The following is a 22,329-nucleotide window of genomic DNA, read 5'->3' as shown; positions in this document are numbered from 1 at the left end:
TCCTTTCCTGCCACATGCCCCTGACCTGCCCTGGGGTCTTTCAACTCAGCCTCCAAATGCCTTGGCCACTGTCCTTGGTCCCTCCCCTAACCAAAGCCAAACTGCTCCAGGATGCCTCCTCACTTCAAACTCAGAACAGTCTCCTTAATGCTGAGGTGATTCGCAAGGTGCACTGGGAGGAGCAGATATCTTTAGCACAGGGAGAGCCAGTGGGTCCATTTCCAGGACCAACAAAACAGAGCACAGAAATAAGTGTGACTTAAAACACAAACCTGCAATCTCCCCATTCTGCAGGCCAGAATCCCCAAATGAGGGTATCAGCAAGGCCATTCTCCCTCTGACAGCTGTTGGGAGGGTCCTTCTTTGCCTCTTCAGCTTCTGGTGTCTGCTGACAATCTCCTGTCTTGCAGCATTAGGGAAATAATTACCCATTAAAGCAGAGGGTTCAATCAGGGCCCTATATGCTGGGGAAGGGTTGTCCTTGCTAAACCCACCAAACAGGGTGCTTCTGGGGACATCCAGGGTGGCCAGATGTCACCAGGGATGGCAGAGCATGAGTGCCAATGTCTTGGCTGGGCACAAGATCAGGAGGCACTCACACACCTTGTAGATTCAAACAGCAATTCTTTATTCCTGAACTCACACCGGCCTCCACACACGTTCTGGGGAAATCCAAGTTCTGCCCGCACAATTCATGTCCCCAACTTTCTCAATTCCACGAGAACTCAGGGGGAACTTAGGCAGCAGGAATGCCCTATTCCCAGCAGCAATAAACTTAAACCTCGAACTTCCCTAAAACCCATATTGCCTTAAACTTCTCTTAAACTGGGAACACCTTAAACCCAAGGACGGGATACTCCCTGAAACCTGATCAGCTCTAAACCCGGATCTGCCCTGGTCCTTGAGCAAGGTCACCTTTCTCAAACACACATGCAAGGTCACAACGGATTTCCAAGGCAAGTCCATTTAACATGGGGTACGCTGGCAAGGAAATTTCGATGCGTCATTCCTACTTGGCAATGGCCCTCAGCACATGAGGGCCTGATCCAATACTGGGGAGGGGGTGTCCTTGCTAAACTGACTGAGCAGGGTGTTCTCCCCTCACTGAATTTTACAAGGTAGGGCAGCAGCAAGCCCAGGAGAGGGTCCAGGGGTCTGCAGAAGTGTGGCCAAGCAGAGGGTCTTTGTCAGTCTCCTCTTGTTCAAGAAGAGACGTTCCTCTGTCCTCTGAACAATATAAATTCATGTCGTCATTTGGTTGCCTTCTATTTATCAGGGACCAGCCAACTCATCTCTGGGACTTTGTAGTGGAGGATACTTGCTGGACGGGGCCAATAGCCAGGCATTTAATGAGAAGGAATTAATATGAAAATAAAGAAAACATGAGAAAAATATCACAAGTAAATTCTGTTCCTGGATTGTCTTTGATGGTGCTATGATTTGAATTTTTGCCATCCAGAATTCATATGATGTGATGTGGGAGCAGTAAGGGGAACTCTGAGGACTGACTGGCCCTGAGCACTCGGCCCTCATGAGTGAATTTATCCATTCATAAATTTTAATGGATCAAGGGCTCAGTGGGTAGAGTGCTTGATTCACATGAAGATGACCCGGGGTCCAATCCCCACCACCACAAACATTAATTACTTAGTTAATTAATTAGTGGATCAGTGAGTTGTCAAGGGAACAGATTTGCTACAAATGCCAGCTGGTCTCTTCACGCAGTGTCTCAGGATACTGCAGAGTCCCTTCCAGAAGAGGCCTTCAACAGATGCAGCCCCTGACCTGGGACTCTCTACACACCTTAAAGTAAAAATAGCTTTTTTTTCTTTCTTTTGGTTCTGAACCCAGGGCCTTGTGCATGTGACACAAGCACTCTACCAACTAAGATATATCCCCAGCACTAAAAATGGCTTCTTTTTTTTTTCTTTTTAAAGAGAGAGTGAGAGAGGAGAGAGGGGAGAGAGAGAGAACTTTTAATATTTATTTTTTAGTTCTTGGCGGACACAACATCTTTGTTGGTATGTGGTGCTGAGGATCGAACCCGGGCCGCACGCATGCCAGGCAAGCGCGCTACCGCTTGAGCCACATCCCCAACCCATGGCTTCTTAATGAATGACTCAGCCTCAGTTGAGCAGATACAGCAACAGAAAACAGCCCAAGTCAGATGGAAATATCAAGAGGGAAAACAGACGGCGAAGGGACAAGAGGAAACTGGTGTGCTATATGTAGGCCACACAGGAATTACTGGAATTTGAATTAAAAAAAAAATAGCACTCCTGAAAGACTGAAAGATTACTCTGACAACACATATACAAGTATGCATTCAGAGAACTTTGAACATGGTTGAAAGGAATGAAAAGAAACATAAATAAATGCAGTGATTTTCCTTGCTCAGGATCAGTTCAACCATTAATGTTAGTGAGATACTTCTTTCTAATTTGATCTTTAGATGCAGAAGAATCCCAATCACAGCACCCTAGAAGATACCTACAAATGCTGAGCCTAGAAGATATGGCATAGAAGTGATCAAAAATAGCTCAAAAGGGGGCTGGGAATGTGGCTCAGTGGCAGAGCACCTGCCTCACACATGTGAAGCACTGAGTTGGATCCTCAGCACCACATAAAAATAAACAAACAAAATAAAGATATTTTAAAAATAGTTCAAGACTCTGCACATCTGGTTACAGCACTTATCATAAAGCTTCATTGATCCCAGAGTGTGGCAGTGGGAAAGGCATTGGAAATAGACAAAAGGAACAGAAGAATGAGCCCAGAAAGACCCAAGTAAAACCAGTCAAGTGGTCCTCTCAAAGGCACAAAGGCCACTCGATGGAGAGAAAAAATCTGCAACCACAAATGGCTGCAGAACAGTTGTGAAAATAAAAATAAACCACGTGAAACTTGAATGCGATCTTCATGGCTTACCCAAAAAGCTACTCAAAATAATCCATAAAGTCTAATTTTCAAGTGCAAAATTGTAAAGTTTATAGAAAAAAATCTGCATAGCCTCGTGTCTTATAAATAGGAGGAATCAAACCCAGGAAAGACACCCTGCGGAGACTGGAGCTCTGCTGCCAAAGCCTGGAAACTAGAGAGGCTGCAGGGAGACCATCCCGGGGAATGTGGCCAACACCTCAATTCCAGAGCTCTGGACTTCAGAGTCTGAGGCCACACGTCTCTGTGTGTCTAAGCTATCCAGTTGGTGGCACTTTGCTAGGCAGCCCTAGGAGAATGACACAGGCACATTCTGCCCACCCTCTGTCTCCCCAAGCTCATCTCACATAGGGAGGGGACAGGAGCAGGGCACTTCACAGGCCCTCACCACTGCCAGGTGGTCACTTCCCACACTGACTGTCTGGGCACTCTGGTCTCAGCTTTCAACCTCCTGGAGCCAGTACAGGATGAGGACAAGGAGCAGTAAGAGGTCAGCCTTCCTGGGACTGGACACTGAGCCTCCACCTTGCTGTCCCTGGGCCCCAGAAAGCATAGAACTAGACAAATCCCACCCCTTACATGGCCTTCAGCCCACCTCCCAGCCATCCACAGCTTGTAACAGCAAAAATGTCCCTTTTATCTCAGGAGACAAAGGAGAGGACGTTCCACCTGGTCAAGGCATCTCACATGTGTCCACTGGGCCCAAGCTGGCCCTTTAAAGGGGTGAGGGAAGAACACCCTGGGGGTCAAACAAGACAGAAAGGGGAGAGGAGTTGGGGGTGCTGGTTGTCAGGAAGCTGAGGGTGGATATGTCTCCCCATAGAGGCCGAGTGCAGGCGCTGAAGAGGGACCTCCTGCCTCCACCCAGGGCCTCTGATAACTGCATCGGCACCCTTTCTCAGGAGGCCCAGTCCCAGCCAAGGGTCAGCTCCAGGGACTTAGTCCATTTCCCCAAAATGGGCACGACGCAGCTTGCTGAGTCAGGATTCTGACTGGACTAGCACACTGCCTGTTCAGCACAGGAGGAGCAAAAGGCCCTTCACAGCCCAGGCCTCCAACTGTGCCTCCCTTACAGGCATCTCCTTTGTGGGACTCCAGCCCTGCTGGCCGCAGAAAAGGCCACAGGCCAACACAGGAATGGTTAGGGACTCTGAGTGTTTACTAGGGGGCTGAGGGCGGGCACTCCCCATGGCAGCCAAAGGCAGAGCAGTCAGTGCCTCTGCCCTCTAGAGTCTGGGGTGGGGGGCTTCCTGGTCGGGGATGCATGAGTCCAGTCCTCCTGAGGCAGGTAGGAAGATGGTGTTCCCCCAAGTCCACACACCCTGCTGGAAGCAAATCCCCTGAGCTCAGGGACTCAGCTCAGTTTGTGCCTCATGTGCAACACCCCCACCTCCACCTCGTCCCTCAAAACAACTGCCTGAGGAAAGCTCAAGGCTTCCAAGAAAACTTACTCTGTCCTGGCCAACACCTGACGACAGGCCCCAACCTCCCTCTCTCCGGTCATTTAATAGAAAGGACTTGCAATTGACAACATGCACCTCTTGAAACTCAGAGGGACTCAGAGCCTGAGAGCCATTACCTCGAAATACAATCATCCAGCAGGACAGGTTCTCTCTCCCAGTCTCTGGGGGAAGACAGAATTCTTAGACCACTGCCACCAACACAGCTGGCCTAACTGCATTCACAACGACTGCCCCTACTTCTTACTTCACCAAGTCCCAAGCTGAACTCTTCCCTCCCTCCCCCTTTACTATGCCCAAATTACCTCCGTGCAGACCATAATGGAACTCGGCTCTTTCCTCCACCTTCAGTAGCTACCTAGTGAAATCTGACCTACTGCTACATCTGATGTCCAGTTGTACCCATCGGTGACATCACAGATGTGGACATCATCTGATGTCCAGTTGTGCCCATTGGTGACATCACAGACGTGGACATCACCTGATGTCCAGTTGTACCCATCAGTGACATCACAGATGTGGACACCACCTGATGTCCAGTTGTGCCCATCGGTGACATCACAGATGTGGACACCACCTGATGTCCAGTTGTGCCCATCGGTGACATCACAGATGTGGACACCACCTGATGTCCAGTTGTGCCCATCGGTGACATCACAGATGTGGACATCATCTGATGTCCAGTTGTGTCCATCGGTGACATCACAGATGTGGACACCACCTGATGTCCAGTTGTGCCCATCGGTGACATCACAGATGTGGACATTATCTGATGTCCAGTTGTGCCCATCGGTGACATCACAGATGTGGACATCGTGTGATGTCCAGTTGTACCCGTCGGTGACATCACTGCAGTGGACGTTCAGGAGAAAGCATCAAGGAGACCACCTTCCTAAGCGCCATCCTCTGCACTCGGCCCCTCCAAGCACAGCTGCAGCCCGTGGAGCAGGCAGAGGAATGAACACTCCGGTCCCAGTCAGCCCTGGGTGGCCACCTGCACCTGGCCAGCACTCCACACAGCACACCGGACTCCCCACCTCTGTGTCCAACTGTGGGAGGCCTGAAACCAAAGCAGCCCGCCGCAGAGGCCTCAGGGGAAGCGGGCCCCAGGCATTCTGGGCATTGAAGTCCAGCATCCTGCCCACGCAACCCCCACCATGATGGCCCCTGGAAGCCAAGGCCCCTGGGCACTGTAGTCCAGCGTTCTCCTCAGGCACCCTCACCATGATGGCTCCAGGGGCATTCTGGGTATTGCAGTCCAGCCTCCTGCCCACGCAACCCTCATCGTAATGCCCCCCCTCCTGGAAGCCGAGGACCCCAAGCATTCTGGGTAGTGTAGTCCAGAGGTCTGCCCATGCAACCCTCATCGTGATGCCCCCCCCCAAGCCGAGGGCCCCAGGCATTCTGGGTAGTGTAGTCCAGAGGTCTGCCTACGCAACTCTCACCAGGATGGCCCCTGGAGCATTCTGGGTATTGCAGTCCAGCATCCTGCCCTCGCAACCGTCACCTTGATGCCCCCACTCATGGAAGCCGAGGGCCCCAAGCATTCTGGGTAGTGTAGTCCAGAAGCAACCCTCACTGTGATGCCCCCCATCCTGGAAGCGGGGGTCATTAGCATTCTGGCTAGTGTAGTCCAGAGATCGGCCCATGCAACCCTTATGGTGATGGCGCTCCCAGGCAGCCGAGGGCCATTCGCATTCTGGGTAGTGTAGTCCAGAGCTCTGTCCACGCAGCTCTCACCAAGATGGGCCCTCTCCCCCGCCAAGCAGCAGGCCCCAGGGATTCTGGGTAGTGTGCTGTGGGGCTCTGTGGAGTCACTACAGATACCCTGGGCAGCTGCGGGCCGGGAGGATTCTGGATATTGTAGTCAAGTGTTCTCCTATTCAGCCCCCACTACAGAGGATCTGTGGACCCCTCAGCTAGTCCATAACAATCCTCCTGGTCCCTCCTGGCGTACACTAAGGGGAGCTGCACCCCACTAATGGGACACCAGGTGGGACCTACTGGGAGTTCCGTAAAAATTGGTCATACAGGTGGGCCCTCAGGTGCTGGGCAGGGGGCAGGAGCCATACTGTCTCAAGGGACCTGTGATGAGGGGGCATGACCCCTGGCCTCACCATCCTAGCCCAAGGTCATCATGCATTCCAGGATGGCTACTACCAGGCAGGACAGAAGCTGCAGGCCAAGAATGTTGACATCCCAGTGACACCTGTTTTCCCTGGAGATAAGGGGGACAGGCCTGGACCCTCAGGGCTCCTGCCCCCTCGTCTGCCTGGGGGCTAAGCTCTGAGGGGACCAACAACCCAGGCATATAGAGGGGAATCTGGGGTCTGGGAGATCAAGGCCACTGGCCTGAGCTCAGAGGGACTGGGGAGGGGAGAGCGGGGGTCCCCAGTGGAGGCAATGGAGGGACAGTGGTCCCTGTGGTTTAGGTACTTGTCAGCTCATTGCTCTGCCTCAGCAATGCCACCCAGCCTGCACCAGCCTGCCTCCTGGGCAGTGGGCAGTGTTTTCTCATCACAGCTGGTTGGACACAGGGCTGGCTCCTGTGTGCACAGGCCCTCAGGGTCGCCACCACTGCTCCTCTCATGTCCCCTGGGAGAGTGGGTGGTGGGACATGGGATCAGATATTGAGGTGAGCAGATGCCACCTGGGGACGGGGAAGGGTGAGGAAGCTGATCAATAACGGGGTGATGGGACATTATCGGGGAACGGGTGGTCAGATATAGGGTGGGGGACATCACCGAGTGTGTACGGAGACACCGAGAGACAAGGCGAAGAGCCGAGGGCGGCTGAAGTGCGGAGACTTGACTAAGAGATCCAGTGACCTCGGAAGGGCCGAGTGTGTACGGAAAGGGCCGAGTGTGTACGGAAAGGGCCGAGGGTCGAGGACAGAGTGGAAAAGGGGGACCCAAAGAGCCGATGTTGGCAGGGAGTAGTCGAGGGCCAAAGAACCGGTTCAGGGGTGACGCAGAGTGTCCAGGTCCTGAGCGGACCGCGGGGGGCCACGCAGAGGGCACCGGGAGGGCCAGAGGCGGTGGACGGGCCTGGGGTTGGCAGGCGGGGAGGGGAGCGGGGCGGCGCAGGCTTGGAGGAGGGAGGCCCTGGAGGACGCTGGTGGCTGGTGTCGGACTGGCCAGGCAGGAAGCCGAGCCTGGGGCGGCCGGCAGGGCAGAGCCCAGGGCGGGCAGGCCCCTCAGGGGAGGGCCTGGGGTGGGGCAGTAGGGCGTGGTGGAGGCCCAGGGCAAGGGTCCTTCAGCGGGGCCCAGGTCAGGTGTAGCCTGAGAACAGACAGAGGAATACCACTTTCACTTTTGTGGTCAGTGTGGGAAGAGGACACGTGGGAGCCTGTGTCCCTCAGGAAGCCTCCCTGCAGAAGTACCCAGCCCGACACCCCTCAGAGATCTGATGGAGTCCAGGGCACAGAGCCTGAAGAGTCCTGGCAGGGGTGGGGTCGTAAATGTACCCAGGACACTGCGTCCTCCCCCAGTCGGCACTCGGGACACAGTGTACTCCTCCAGTCTACACTGCGTACACAGTGTCCTCCTCCCGTCTACACTCGGGACACAGTGTCCTCCTCCAGCCTACACTGGGGACACAGTGTTCTCCTTCAGCCATGGTGTCCAGTCTACACTCCGGACACCATGTCCTCCTCTAGTCTACACTCGGGAGCCTCAGATACAGTGTCCTCCTCCAGTCTACACTCGGGACATCCGTGTCCTCCTCCAGTCTACATTATGGACACAACATCCTCCCCCAGCCTACACTCCGGACACAGTGTCCTTTTCTAGCCTACACTGGGGACACAGTGTCCTCCTCTAGCCTACACTGGGGACACAGTGTTCTCCTTCAGCCTTCACTCGGGACACAGTGTCCTCCTGCAGTATACACACCGGACACCGTATCCTCCTAAGTGACCTTGGCTTCCCATGAGAGTGACCATGAGGAGCACTTGTGTGCACACCCCAGACAGTAGACAAGGCACTTCCCTTGGAGGGCACCTGTCTTCAAGGCCACCCGTTGGAGGAGGCCCCTGGCCTCCAGCCCTGTCTGTGGACTCTCGATTCAGAACTTAGACTTGCCCTAGCAACAAAGGTACCTGGCCCACAAACCCAGCGAAGACCGAATTCCTGTTTTCCCGGCCCACGAGGGAAGAACTCAGCCCTACTCAGGTCCTCAAGCCCTGGGAAGGGCCCCTGTTGGCTCCCCAGGCCGCCTTCCACCTGCTGGAGCAGCCTGTTTAGCAATCCATGCCCCTGCCTGTGCTCCTAGTTTGTCTTGCTGGGCTGTAATTATCTGTTAGGAGACCTTCTCCACAGGGAAATGCCAGAGGAAGCAGCTGCCCAGGGCCTCGGCTCTACATCGCCCTCTTCCTGGGCGAAGGGCAGCTGAATTTTTCCAGGGTGAGGTCACCTTTAGACAGAGTGGGCCCTGGATCCCCCAACCAGGAGGGGCTTTCTGAACCATTGTTCTCCAAGGCCTCCACCTGTCCCCACTGCTGTCTATACCAGGGTACTGACCTTGGCCATCTCCCAAGGTGAAAGGGCTCTTTCATCACATTGTAGGGATGGATGAGCCCCACTAGGAACGTCCCCCAGGACTGTGAGCTGTCTGCTGCTGGAGAAAGAGTCTGTGCAGATGTAATAGGTGAAGGATCTCGGGATGAGCTCCTCCTGGACACGGGGCCGTCATGCAATGCCACTGTGCTCCCAAGAGAGAAAGAGGGGACACGGACACAGAGGAGGAGCCACATGGAAATGGAGGAAGAGACTGGAGCGAGGGGCCAGCAGCCAAGGCCACCTGGAGCCCCAGGAGCTGGAGAGGCAGAAGGAGCCTCCCTGGGGCCTGTGGAGGGGGTTGGACACCACTGTAAGAGGCAGGTCCTGTCTACATCTTGACCCCAGAACCTTTGAGTGGGAACTTGTGTGGGAACAGGGTCTTTGCAGAGGTCATTAGTGAAGGGTCCTGAGCTCCTCCTGGGTCAGATGGCCCTCATGCAATGGCCGTGTCCTTAAAACAGAAGAGGGGACAGCCTCAGAGGAGGAGCCACATGGAAGATGCATTTGCACTTAAGGCCCCAGGTTGGTGGTCACTGGCTCCAGCAGACCCTCTGCTGTGTGGGTCTCATGAAGACAGATGGACCCTGCTACAGCGGTCACCAGGAGCTGTGTGACACGGTCTGGACAAAAGACCGTGGAAGAGCTGGTGTCTTTGGGGTCCTGCCTGTTGCCACATGTGGGCATCCCACCTCGGGGTGCTGCACTAGCCCCCTGTGCAGAGGGCCATGGGGACCCTCTCCTCATGCTGAGGGGGCCTCACTGCTTCCGAATCTCAGTTTTGATATGAAGTCAGGGCTGATGCCTGGGGTCACTACCCACTAGACCAAAGGGCCCTGAACACCCAGTGCCCACCCTGGGGGCTGCCCTCTATCTGATGATCTTGTGCTGCTTAGCCCCAGGCCCCTTGGCCAGACTGACTCAGGTGGCTCAGAATTCAGCTCTGCAGCAGGTGGGGACCCTCAGTAGTGTAGCAGGACTGAGCAGGGAGAGGGAGGGAGGGGTACAGGGGCTATGAGCAGGGAGAGGGAGGGAGGGGTACAGGGGCTGTGAGCAGGGAGAGGGAGAGAGAGGTACAGGGGGCTGTGAGCAGGGAGAGGGAGAGAGAGGTACAGGGGGCTGTGAGCAGGGAGAGGGAGGGAGGGGTACAGGGGGCTGTGAGCAGGGAGAGGGAGAGAGAGGTACAGGGGGCTGTGAGCAGGGAGAGGGAGGGAGGGGTACAGGGGCTGTGAGCAGGGAGAGGGAGGGAGGGGTACAGGGGGCTGTGAGCAGGGAGAGGGAGGGAGGGAGGGAGAGGTACAGGGACCTGTGAGCAGGGAGAGGGAGGGAGGGGTACAGTGGGTGTGAGCAGGGAGAGGGAGGGAGGGGCACAGGGGGCTGTAAGCAGGGAGAGGGAGGGGGTTACAGGGGCCTGTGAGCAGGGAGAGGGAGGGAGGGGTACAGGGGCTGTGAGCAGGGAGAGGGAGGGAGGGGCACAGGGGGCTGTGAGCAGGGAGAGGGAGGGAGGGAGAGGTACAGGGACCTGTGAGCAGGGACAGGGAGGGAGGGGTACAGGGGGATGTGAGTAGGGAGAGGGAGGGAGGGTACAGGGGACTGTGAGCAGGGAGAGGGAGGGGGGTTACAGGGTCCTGTGAGCAGGGAGAGGGAGGGAGGGGCACAGGGGACTGTGAGCAGGGAGAGGGAGGGAGGGGTACAGGGGGCTGTGAGCAGGGACAGGGAGGGAGGGGTACAAGGGGGTGTGAGCAGGGACAGGGAGGGAGGGGCACAGGGGACTGTGAGCAGGGAGAGGGAGGGAGGGGTACAGGGGGCTGTGAGCAGGGACAGGGAGGGAGGGGTACAGGGGCATGTGAGCAGGGATGGGTGGGTGGGTGCCCCAATTCCCTCTACAAGCAGATGACCTTCCACTAGGCACCCCACCCCACAGCTGCCAAGGTCTACAGGATGCAGGGTTCCAAGGGGGAGCCCCCCCTTTCCCCCAGAAGCTCTCCTGGGACTGTGAGGGTCATGCCTTTGGGGCAGGGTCTCCCAGAGACTCTCTTCTGGTTCGGGAGGTCCTTGCTGCCCAGGGCATGAGTTCTGTGGCCCGCTAATATCAGTGTCCACTCCACTGCCGGCCCTGGGAATGCCAAAAGCCCTCTGCCACCTGATGAGGTAGGGATGCTGAGAGGGAGATGACCTGGAGGGTCTTGTGGTCCAAGGAGTCAGCAGGGTGCTGAGAAGAGGGGCAGATGGAGAAGGGACAGAGGGGACAGGGAGACAAACTGGAGTGATGAGGACCCAAGTTTAGGGCCTGGGGTCGTGAGGGGGGGAGATGCAGGAAGGAGCTTCCCAGGACCCTGCAGAGGACAGCCTGCCCTTCAGGACCCCAACCCCAGAGATGTGGACCAGAGGCAGGAGGTGCTTTGTGTCCCGAGGGTGTCGGGCTGACGGTGGCCAGCAGGGGGCGAAGGCAGTCTTCTGAGCATCAGCGCTGCTGTCTGCCTTGAGGAAGGGACTGGGTCCATCCCATGCTCACACACCAGGCAGGTGGGCAGTGCAGGGTGTAGGGCTGACGGTGGCCAGCAGGGGGCGAAGGCAGTCTTCTGAGCATCAGCGCTGCTGTCTGCCTTGAGGAAGGGACTGGGTCCATCCCATGCTCACACACGGGGGCAGGTGAGCAGGGCTGTCCTGGTCCTGCCGCGTGGACACACAGGGCAGGTGGGCGGGGTTGTCCTGGTCCTGCCCACGCTGGACACACAAGGCAGGTGAGCAGTGCAGGGTGTAGGGCTGACGGTGGCCAGCAGGGGGCGAAGGCAGTCTTCTGAGCATCCGCGCCGCTGTGTGCCTTGAGGAAGGGACTGGGTCCATCCCATGATCACACACAGGGCAGGTGAGCAGGGCTGTCCTGGTCCTGCCCCAGCCGGATACATAGGTCAAGTGGGCGGGGCTGTCCTGGTCCTGCCCACGCTGGACACACAGAGGCAAGTGGGCGGGGCTATCCTGGTCCTCCTGTCCTCGCTGGACACACTGGACAGGTGAGCAGGGATGTCCAGGTCCTGCCCACGTGGACACACAGGGCAGGTGAGCAGGGCTATCCTGGTCCTGCCCACGCTGGACACACCAGGCAGGTGAGCTGGGCAGTCTGATGAACAGGTGCTCATGGAAGGTGACCTTGACACAGATTCAGGACTGTGATGGGGGCAGGTGCAGGACCCAGAGTCACTCAGGAGAGGCTCAGGTGGAGGCTGAGGCCACAGCCTGGGGAAGAAGTCAGCCTGTCACTCCTGGGACAGGAAAGTGCTCCTGCGGGACCCTGAGGCCACTCCATGCTCATGAGGGACATGGAGTGCTGGGCGCAGGAGGAGGGAGGCTCAGGCCCTGGGCTGTGGGATTTGGTGATGGAGGAGCGCTGAGCCTCTCTCTCAGGGAGACTTCTGTCCCCAGGCAGACCCACAGCCTGAGCCCCACCTTGCCCCTGTGCCTCTCCCAGGAAGCAGCCTAAGGCGAGGTGACCCGAGGCTCTGGCAGACCCAGGGTGCTTTCCTGTCACACAGCCCCTAGGTGACAACCCCCATCAGGAAGGAGTTGGGACAGGGGGTGCTCAGCTGGGCCCCAGAGGAGACCACTCCTAGACAGGAGACATGACAGAGCAGTGCTACCACTCACAGACCCAAAGAGAGGAGGGCAGGGTCTCATGCTCAGGGACAGAGGGAGCCAGCTGGCCCACCAGGGGACAGGGGGCATGACCACGGGGCCTAGGCCTGTGTCGGGGTCCAGCGAGTCACTCCAGCAGGTCTCCCACAGCGAGTACCACCTGGTGGGCTCACCACAAGCACACAGGTCATTGCAGCTCCCAAGATGCCTCAGGGCCACCACGGCTTCTCTGGACAGCCAAGTGGGATGTGGGGCCAGCAGGCAGAGTCCAGCACACTATCTCCAGCTGTCCCACAGGGAGGAAGGAGTGTCACCAGGAGGGTGAGAACTGGACACTGTCCATGTAACTGAGCCCTGCTCTGGTGGGGGAGCCCACCCCATGCCAGCAGGGTGGCAGCAGGACACTAGAAGTGTCACTGCAGGGGACACAGGCTCACACTGACTTGGCACAAGGATCCTGCTCTGGGGGAGCAGACGGGGAGAGGGTAGTGCCAGGGAGACCTGATGAAGAGGCTCCCAAACCCAGGGGTCCAAAGAGCTGAGCAGAGGGGAGGGGGAGGAGCCCCAGGGCCCAGGGAGCTGCAGAGCTGAGCAGAGGGGAGGGGGGAAGGAGCCCCAGGGCCCAGGGAGCTGCAGAGCTGAGCAGAGGGGAGGGGGGAAGGAGCCCCAGGGCCCAGGGAGCTGCAGAGCTGAGCAGAGGGGAGGGGGAGGAGCCCCTGGGCCCAGGGAGCTGCAGAGCTGAGAAGAGGGGAGGGAGGGAGGAGCCTGGTGGACAGGACATCTGGAAGGCAGGGATGAGGGGCCAACTTTGGATGCAATTTCATGGCCCTATTAGTGTCCTGCGCTTGGAAGCAAAGTGTCACAGGGGCTGAAACCATTTCCCCAGTCAAGTGGGATCTTCTCCCCCAGCCTTGGAGGGCAGAAGGCTGAGACCAGGGGTCACAGGGCTTAGCTCCCTCCACAGGCTGCAGGGTAGGCTCCAGGCATGACTTGTCCAGCTACAGAGGGAACTTTACAGATGGCGGGAGTGCCAAGGTGGCCCTTCAGCACTTGTCCAGTGCAGGGGAACACTGGGGCTGATGTAGGAAATAACCACAAACCAGCAGCTGAAAACCACAGGAAACTGTCCTCTGCCAGCCCTGGAGGGCAGAGGCCAAGACCAGGGGCCCCAGGCTGAGATCCCTGCACAGGCTCCAGGTGGCCCTGAGCTAGTGGCCCCTCACTGCAGTCTCTGCCTCCATCTCCACAGGGTTCCTCCTCTGTGTCTGTGTCCCCTCCTCTGTCTGTAGTGAGGACACTGCCATGGCATGAGGGCCACCTGACCCAGGATGGTGTCAACTTGAGATCATTACCTAATTACATCTGCAGAAACCCTACATGCAAAAGAAGCCCTATCCCATGGTCCCAGGTGCACTTGGGGTACTATTGAGCCCACTGGGGTTGGACATGGGGAGGCATCCCAGGTGGGGAGGAGGAAGGCAGGTGATTGTCAGGAGGAGGAAGGCAGGGGAGCAGGGGCGAGTGGGCAAGCCCATATGGGATGCCTGATAGACTTCCAAGCAGGGTGCTGGGCACGGAGTCCCATCTGGGAGCCCGTGTGTGCTCATCTACAGACGGGGGAGTCATCAGCAGGTCAGAGGGTGTAAGTCATGAGACAGATGAGATCATCCGCCCCAGGCGCAGAAGGAAGCTGCCCCAGGACTCCAGGCAGGGCCTGGGACCCGGCCAGCGTTTGGCAGGTGGAGGACGAGCACTCTGGAGGTAGGACAGCCGGACCACCAGGAAGCGGGGAAGGGTGGGTGCCTGGTGTCCTGTTGTGGGGTCACGGGGGCATGACAACTGGTTTGGTGCCAGGGCCCCTGGAATGTGGGAGCAAAGGGCGTGTGGGGCTCTGTGCCCTCACAGTGTGTCTCAGGGAGAGCTAGGTCCTGTTGCATGGAGGCCCACCACCCTGCCCGCCCAGCCAAGGGACTGCCTGCCCCCTTTGTTTTCTGTCTCCAGCCCACTGTACCTTCCCACCAAGCCAAGGCAGCATTGTGTCCTGATGCTCAAGATGTCATGAGGTCTGACGCTGTCCAGCCGCTGCCTGTCCTTGGCTTGAGCATAGAGAGGAGAGCCATTGGGATGGATCAGGGGCCACCTCAGCCATCTTGACCTCAGGGTCCCACAAGTCTCCCTAAATATGTCCCCTTAGCTTTGAAGAGTTGCACGTCACTGGTGGTCCTGGGAGGTGTCTGCTCCTACAAGAGCCCCACAGAGCAGGTGTGTGTCCTGTCCACTGTGCCTAGAGAGTGAGTGGACACACCCATGCTGAGGTCGCTCCAGGGGCCACTGCAGGCTGCCCAGCAGGGGGACCTGACCTGTCTTCAAACCCTGAGGGCCAATCAGAAGGACCAGAGGGCCCCTCCCAATCTGGTGAGAGCCAGGCTACACACTGACCTCACCTTGAGCAGGAACCTTTGGGGTGAGGGGGCGCCCCCCTGGCTGCAGCCAGTGCTCCCAAGAGCCCCAGCACCTTTCATGGAGTGGACTAGCTCCAGCTCCAGCTCTCCATCCATTTTCCTTTAGACCCCCTCCACCCAGGCGGTGGCCTCTCCTGGGCTGTGGGAGCAGGAACCAGCCCCCAGCTCCCACCTTGATGGTCTCCCAGACAGGTGCCTGCAGTCCAGGGCCCTAAGGAGCTCTGGGACCAGGATTGGGGTGAGGATACTGCCGAGCGCTGGCTTGGAACCCAGGAGGAGGAGGTTCCCAAAGGAGTCTTTCACCCACAAGGCCGGTTCTAGCCCATGGGGAGGGGACCATGGAGCCTGGGGTCCTTGGGTTCTGGGGCTGGAGCCTGGGCTCTGGGCTCACTTAGCGGCATGGAGAGTGGGTGCGGGGACTCCACCTCCAACCAGCCAGCACCTCTCCTTTCGGGGACAGGGGGTGGAGGGGGGACAACTTGCCTGTGCCAAGCCCTCCTCCATAGCGGGAGGAACCCTTGGCGTGGGCCTGCAAGAGAGCAGCACCTCCCGCGAAAATCCTCTCCTTGCGGAGTGCCCCGACAATCCTGCTGGGAGACAGCGGTGGTGACAGGAGAGACGCAGGGTCCCTGGCCCCACTGCAGTCGTTGGAGTGGCACGTGGGCAGAGGCCACTGGAGGAGCCTAGGGGAGGCTGGGGGAGTGACGCCCAGACCATCTCAGAGGGCGGAGGATGATGCGGGGGCGGGGGGGGGGGGCGCTGGTGCCTGTGAACATTTGGGTCAGTTCTTTACAGGATGCCTGTGAGTAGAGCCCTGCCCAGCGCCCCGCGCGCATGTCCAGGGCTCCTGGTGTCTTCCTGGCGTCCCTCTGCACCTGCCCAGCGCCCCGTGTGCCTGCCCAGGGCTCCATGTACCTTCCCAGCGCCCCCTCTGCGCCTGCCCAGCGCCCCTTCCTGGTGCCTCCCCAGCGCTCCCTGTGCGCCTCCCCAGTGCCCCGTGTGCCTACCCAGGGCTCCCGGTGCCTCCCCTGCGCCCCCTCTGCGCCTGCCCAATGCCCCGTGTGCTTGCTCAGGCTCCCCGTGCCTCCCCTCTGTGCCTGCCCAGCGCCCCGTGTGCCTGCCCAGGGCTCCCCGTGCCTCCCCTGCGTCCCTCTGCGCCTGCCGGGCCAAGCCTGTGCTCCCTGTGAGCCTGCCTGGGTGAGCCCCGTGGACCCCCAGTTGCAAGCGGGCGCTCTTCTGCAGTAGGAGAGGAGGAGCAGTGTCCCGCTGCCCAGGGCAGCGCCTGTGCGAGGGGAGAACCCAGGAGGGCTGAGGAGGCGCGTGGTCGGCCCTAAGGGGAAGTCTCAGGGATGCCTGGTAGGGCGCTGGCCGCGACCTCGGGGGTCTCTACGGAAGCGAGGTCCCAGGGGCTGCTGCTTCTCCCACTCTAATGCAGAGTGCACGGGCGACTCCTGCAACTGCTACCTTGGCTCTGCAGGACAGAGCAGGTGACATGCCACCGCCTTGGGCTCTGTTGATTTGGCGAAGCACAGAGGGAGGGAGGGGAGGGGAGGGCGGAAGGGAGTTGCCGCCCCCACCTGGTGGAGCCTTCAGCTGGCTGAGGCCAGAGTGCGGTGGAGTCCCAAGAGCTGAGCAAGCAGGACAGGACCAGGGCTGAGGAGCACGTGAGCCGCCCCAGTATGGGAGCCCTGGGCTGCTGGGCCTCCTGGTGCCATCCAGGAAGGGCCCTGTGAACTGAGTCCCACCGAGCGCAGGGGTCTCACAGCAACCCAATTAAAAGGAGCATTGAGAAGTGAGCCCTTCTGGAGGAGAGGTCTCCTGAGCGGACAGGGCAGGGTGTGTGCTCCGGAGCCAGCCACCTGCAGATCGCACCCTCACCCCAGCCTCTGAGCCGGGCCCACCTGGACAGTGGCTCAGCTTAGCAGCCCCTGCTTCCCAGGCTGTAGGTGGGGGGCCTGGAAGGTGGGGGAGGTGGGCACACTGTGCCACCAGAGGGAAAGGGGGACTCCTGGAACCTTGCCAGGGGGTGCCTCTTCAAGTAACGGGGCACCTGCACGTTCTATCGACCTCTCGGGTCATGCAGAGTGCCAGGCGGCACAGAGGAGCCAGCAAGGGTGCGGCTTGGCTGGGTCCCTCTCTGCATCCCCATGTTTGCCTGGGTGAGGCTTCATGAGCAGAAGAGGGCTGTCCTTGAGACCACAGAATGTGTCACACACCCGGGAGCGCCCAGCCCACACAGTCCAGCAGCCCTCACCGGATGACCAGGAGAATGGGACAGAGAACAGGGCACTCACAGCCCTGTCCTTCTCCCAGGCCATGGCGTCCCCCAGGATCTAGGCTGTCATCCAGGAGAGGCACAGGATGGGGGAGTGTCCCGTGTGGGAAGAGGAGACCCGGCAGCTTGTGTATGTGGACATCACCGCCAGGACTGTGTGCTGGTGGAACCCAGTGTCTGGGGAGGTGCAGACAGTGGATCTAAGTGGACCTGGGGGCTGATGACCCCTGTGGGCTCACACACCTGGGAGGTACCTGTGTGTCTGTGGGACTTGCACACCTGTGTGGACTCTGACCCCTGTGGATTCACACACCTGGGAGGTACCTGTGTGTCTGTGGGACTTGCACACCTGTGTGGACTCTGACCCCTGTGGATTCACACACCTGAGAGGTACCTGTGTGTCTGTGGGGCTTGCACACCTGTGTGGACTCTGACCCCTGTGGATTCACACACCTGAAAGGTACCTGTGTGTCTGTGGGGCTTGCACACCTGTGTGGACTCTGACCTCTGTGGATTCACACACCTGGGAGGTACCTGTGTGTCTGTGGGGCTTGCACACCTGTGTAGATTGCTGACCCCTGTGGATTCACACACCTGGGAGGTACCTGTGTGTCTGTGGGGCTTGCACACCTGTGTGGATGACGACCCCCTGAGGAGCAGAAGCAGCACTCTGGGAGCGTCCCCCACTCACCCTCACCCTCCCCAAGGGCAGGTGCCACTGTCCCACTTGCAGATCAGGGCTGGCCCCAAGTCTGTGTCTGGTCTCAGGCACCCTCCTGTGGAGCCTGCCCCAGGCCCAGCGGTCCTACCTGAGGGCTCAGGGGCACCCGCGGCTCTCACACTGGCACTGATGTGAGGAGAGGCCAGCGCTCTCCGCTCCTGCAATCCTGGTGGCCCTGCAGGCAGGCTCAGCAGCCTCCAGTCCCATCTGGAGGCCCTGTGGTGGCCGTCGTGGGGGGGGGGGTGCAGAGAGGTGGTCCAGGCAGGCCCAGCAGGACTGGTCCTGTGCTGAGACGTGCTCTGTGCCCTGACAGTGCCTCCTGGCGGGAGCCCCATGGGTGGGGTGGCACCGTCTCCTGGAGAAGCAGCAGCCAGGCCACCCTGCTGTCCTCTGTCCTCCCAGGAGATCCTGTTGGCTGTGTGGCTCTGCGCAGAGAGGGCAGCTACGTGGTGGCCTCTGGCACCTGCCTTGGCCTCCTGGACTGGGTGATGGGGCAGGTGGAGTGGGCGGCCTGGCTGGACAGGGACAAGCCCCACAACAGGTTCAACGACGGGAAGGTGGACCCCGCCGGGAGGTTTGTGGCAGGTGGGCTGCTGAAAGGACTGGCCCAGGCTACCTGGAGAACCTCCCGTCATGGTGGGTGCTGGCTGGGTGGGGACCTCAGGAGCCCTCCCCAGGCTGCTGGCAAGCGGCCCCCGGGGGCCATGCAGGCGCTGGGCAGCCCACAGGTTCCCTCCCACTCCAAATCCCATGGCTTCCAGGTCATTCTTCCTGGGTCCCTGCCCAGAGAGGACCTGGGGAGGGTTGAAGCCGCCAGGGTGGGGCAGCAGCCGGAGCTGCTGGCCAGAGGCCATTCACGTGCGGCTGAGGGCCCAGCACCTCTGCCTGAGCAGGCCTCTTCCCAGTGGAATATCTCTGGGGTCCCCCCTTCGCCCAGCACAGAGGCTCACTTACAGATGCCGCCTGAGGGCCATCCTGCCTGCTGTCCCCCGACTGAGGGTGACCACAGCTCTCTGCATAGCGGGTCTGTGTGGGATGGGCAGGGCAGGGTGTTGCCCACTGACCTTCCACTCTCTCCAGGCACCATGCCAGAGGCATCTGGCCCAGGAGTGTGGGAGCCGGGGCAGGGCTCCCTGTACACACTCTTCGCTGACCACTCTGTGGTCAGACAGCTGGACCAGCTGGGCATCCCCAACGGCCTGGACCACCGCACTCTCTACCAAGTGGATAGCCTGGACTACTCTGTGCGGGACTCTGACTACGACCTACAGACAGGAGGCCTGGGTAGGGGCCGCCTTGCTAGCCCCCCACACCCTCCCCACGCGAAGGCCTCCGTGGCCAGCCCCCACACCCTCCCTGGGCGGGGCCTCTGTGGCCATTCCCCCCCAAGCCCTCCCTGGGCGGGGCCTCTGTGGCCCACCTCCCACCCCCTCCCTGGGCGGGGCCTCCAGTGGCCAGCCCCCCACACCCTCCCAGGATAGGGGCCTCCGTGGCCCACCCCCCACACCCTCCACAGGTGGGAGCCTCTTTGGCCCTCCCCTGACACTCTCGCAAGTCCCCTCCTGGGGTCCCAGAAGCACCACCGGGTCTGTCACTCCCTCCCGTTGTTGAGGCCATGCTATGTGACCTCCTGGTCTGGGCAGTGAGGGGCCACGCGCCTCTGTCTGTCCTGCCGCAGCAAACCCACGGCTGGTGTGCCAGCTGGAGCCAGAGCAAGGCATGCCAGATGGGCTGTGCGTGGACACCACGGGGACACTCTGGGTGGCCTGCATTGACGGAGGCAGGGTGATCCGCATGGACCCGGAGACAGGTGTGTGCACAGGGCAGTCGGTCAAGGAGGGGCCATGGGGTGCTCTGTGCCACGGTGTTCAGGGTCCGGGAGTGGGAGGGCAGCACCACTTGCTTGTCCAGCTACAGGGGGACCTGTGCAGATGGCGGGAGTGCCAGGGTGGCCCCTCAGCACTTGGCCAGTGCAGGGAACACAGGGGATGATATAGAAAATGACCACAAAGCAGCAGTTGAAAACCACAGGACCTTGTCCTCTCCCACCCTGGAGGGCGGAGGCTGGACCAAGGTCCCAGGCTGAGCACCCTGCACAGGCTCCAGGGGGCTCCTCCTGCCTCTCCAGCTCCTGGGCTCCAGGTGGCCCTGGCTGGTGGCCCCTCACTCCAGTCTCTGCCTCCATCTCCACGGGGCTCCTCTTCTGGGTCTGTGTCCCCTCCTCTGTCTCTTGGGAGGACACAGCCATTGCATGAGGGCCCCCTGACCCAGGAGGAGCCCATCTCAGGACCTTTCACTAATGACCTCTGCAGAGACCCTGTTCCCACACCAGGTCCCACTCACAGGTTCTGGGGTGCAAATGTGGACAGGACCCACCTCTTACCATGGTGTCCAGCTCCCTCCATGGGCTCCAGGGAGGCTCCTCCTGCCTCTCCAGCTCCTGGGCTCCAGGTGGCCCTGCTGACCCCTGCAGTCCATGAGGCAGGGCAGAGTTGGGGATCAAGTGCTGCAGGTGCCAGGGAGAACCAGCAGGCCCAGGGCCCCACTGGGGAGTGGGCACAGTCAGGTCACCTGGGATCCTGCAGCAGGCGGGTGGCTGGGCTTAGGGACTTACCTGAGCTTTACTCACAGGGACGCGGCTGTGCACCCTGAAGATGCCAGTGTCCAGGGTGATGTCCTGCTGTTTCAGGGGGGCTGACTACTCCGACCTGTACGTGACCTCTGCAGCGGACAGCCTGAGTCCCGAGCAGCTGTTGTGGGAGCCGCAGGCAGGACACGTCTTCAAGGTCAGTGGGGTCTCCCTGCCAGGGTCAGCTTGGCTCCCGGCCACGTCTTCTCGGCCAGGTATAATGCATCTTGACCTCGGGAACTGGAGCGGGCTTGGCAGCATCCATGGGGACATATGTCCACCTGGAACACAGCCCTCCCGAGGCCCCACATGCCCTGCTGTGCACAGAGACATTTACAGGAGGTTTAGGAAGCTGAGACCCTGTCTCAGAATGAAATTGTAACAAAGACTGAGGACATATGTAGTTCAGGACTTGCATAGCACAAGCAAGGCCCTGGGTTTAATCCCCAGTGCCAAAAAAAAAATTCTCCAGGTGAGATATCTGACAACTATGGCAGGTACAGAACAAGGCATAAGCCATTATGTCAATCTCTTCAAAATGATTAAAGTAAATCTACACTTTGTTCAGCTCACAATACTAACATGTCTGATTTCTGCTTCTAATAATTCAAATGCAACCATTTAAACATGATCAAAAGTGCACGTACTTTTCTAATGAATCCAACAAATATGAGAGAGATACTCAACTGCATTCTGAAAGCCACCTTATAAGCACATAGGGGCACCAACATTAGGATAAAATGTAATCATGGCACTTACTACATGAAATAACCCTAAATACTAATAAATACATAATTTCAAAAGAAAGACAAATTTCTGAAATCAAAAGCAAATTAATACATTTTTTAATGAAATTTTGAACAGAGGCAAAACACTTAAAAGAGGCCTCCCACAAGAATTTCTGACAACATAAAGTATCATGTTCATTAGAAGGCCCATCCCTTTGTATGCAAGGAATAAGATAACTTTCTGATGAATATAGAACTTTAATAGGACATATGGACATGCTTTCTAAATTTGAAAAAAACAAAATATCTGTTTTTTAAAAAGCTTACTTTTAGTAAATGTATCTGAATTACAAAAAAGCAACTACTGACTTGTCTCTTACATTTTGTAATGATTTGCATGTCAGGAGATTTCATCTATAGTGGTTTTAAATATCATGAAATATCAATAGTTAACATTAAAAATATCATCATCCCTCTTCTCTTTTAAAACTGATTTGAAATTTTCTTAGAATAATTTAATATGAATTTGGAAGAAGCATTTTGGTATATGTGTATATGTGTAAATACATGATCTTTTTTTAAAGTTTTTTCTTTTAGTTGTAGTTCAACACAATGCCTTTGTTTTATTTACTTATTTTTATGTGGTGCCGAGGATCAAACCCATGGCCTCACACGTGCCAGTCCAGTGCTCTACTGCTGAATCACAACCCCAGCCCCAATACTTGATCTTTTGAAACTATATCTCTCATGCTTGAGTTCTGTCAAAGACATATTCTGTGTGTGTGTGGTGCTGGGATGGACTCCATGGCCTCTCACATGCCAGGCAAGTGCTCTGCCACTGAGCTGCACACCCAGTCTCAAACATGTCTTAATAAATGGAAATTAATTAAAATCATTTGATTATGAGCCTTTCCAAACAAGACAATTC

The 22,329-nt window shown here is 58.1% G+C and overlaps 1 protein-coding gene across 1 annotated transcript; it reads left to right on the top strand.

Moving 5' to 3' along the window:
• Positions 1-14,313: 14,313 nt before the first annotated feature.
• LOC144367597 (uncharacterized) lies at positions 14,314-21,775 on the top strand. Its single transcript, XM_078024665.1, has 4 exons — positions 14,314-14,347; positions 18,447-19,328; positions 19,723-19,854; positions 20,676-21,775. Exons 2-4 carry the CDS (start codon positions 18,533-18,535, stop codon positions 21,053-21,055), a joined length of 1,308 nt encoding a protein of 435 aa, XP_077880791.1. The 5' UTR covers positions 14,314-14,347; positions 18,447-18,532; the 3' UTR covers positions 21,056-21,775.
• The last annotated feature ends 554 nt before the right edge of the window (positions 21,776-22,329 follow it).

Source organism: Ictidomys tridecemlineatus, chromosome 10, assembly GCF_052094955.1.
Source record: "Ictidomys tridecemlineatus isolate mIctTri1 chromosome 10, mIctTri1.hap1, whole genome shotgun sequence".
NCBI classification, from domain to species: domain Eukaryota; kingdom Metazoa; phylum Chordata; class Mammalia; order Rodentia; family Sciuridae; genus Ictidomys; species Ictidomys tridecemlineatus.
The sequence above is the reverse complement of the archived record's forward strand: the minus strand, read 5'-3'. Positions and strand labels throughout refer to the sequence as shown.

What these genes read in the sequence shown, in the direction of transcription:
- LOC144367597 (XM_078024665.1), top strand. Translation starts at nt 18,533, where the DNA reads ATGGGGCAGGTGGAGTGGGCGGCCTGGCTGGACAGGGACAAGCCCCAC. An exon ending in CCTACAGACAGGAGGCCTGG is followed by an intron (nt 19,329 to 19,722) that starts GTAGGGGCCGCC and finishes GTCCTGCCGCAG; the next exon opens with CAAACCCACGGCTGGTGTGC. An exon ending in CCGCATGGACCCGGAGACAG is followed by an intron (nt 19,855 to 20,675) that starts GTGTGTGCACAG and finishes CTTTACTCACAG; the next exon opens with GGACGCGGCTGTGCACCCTG.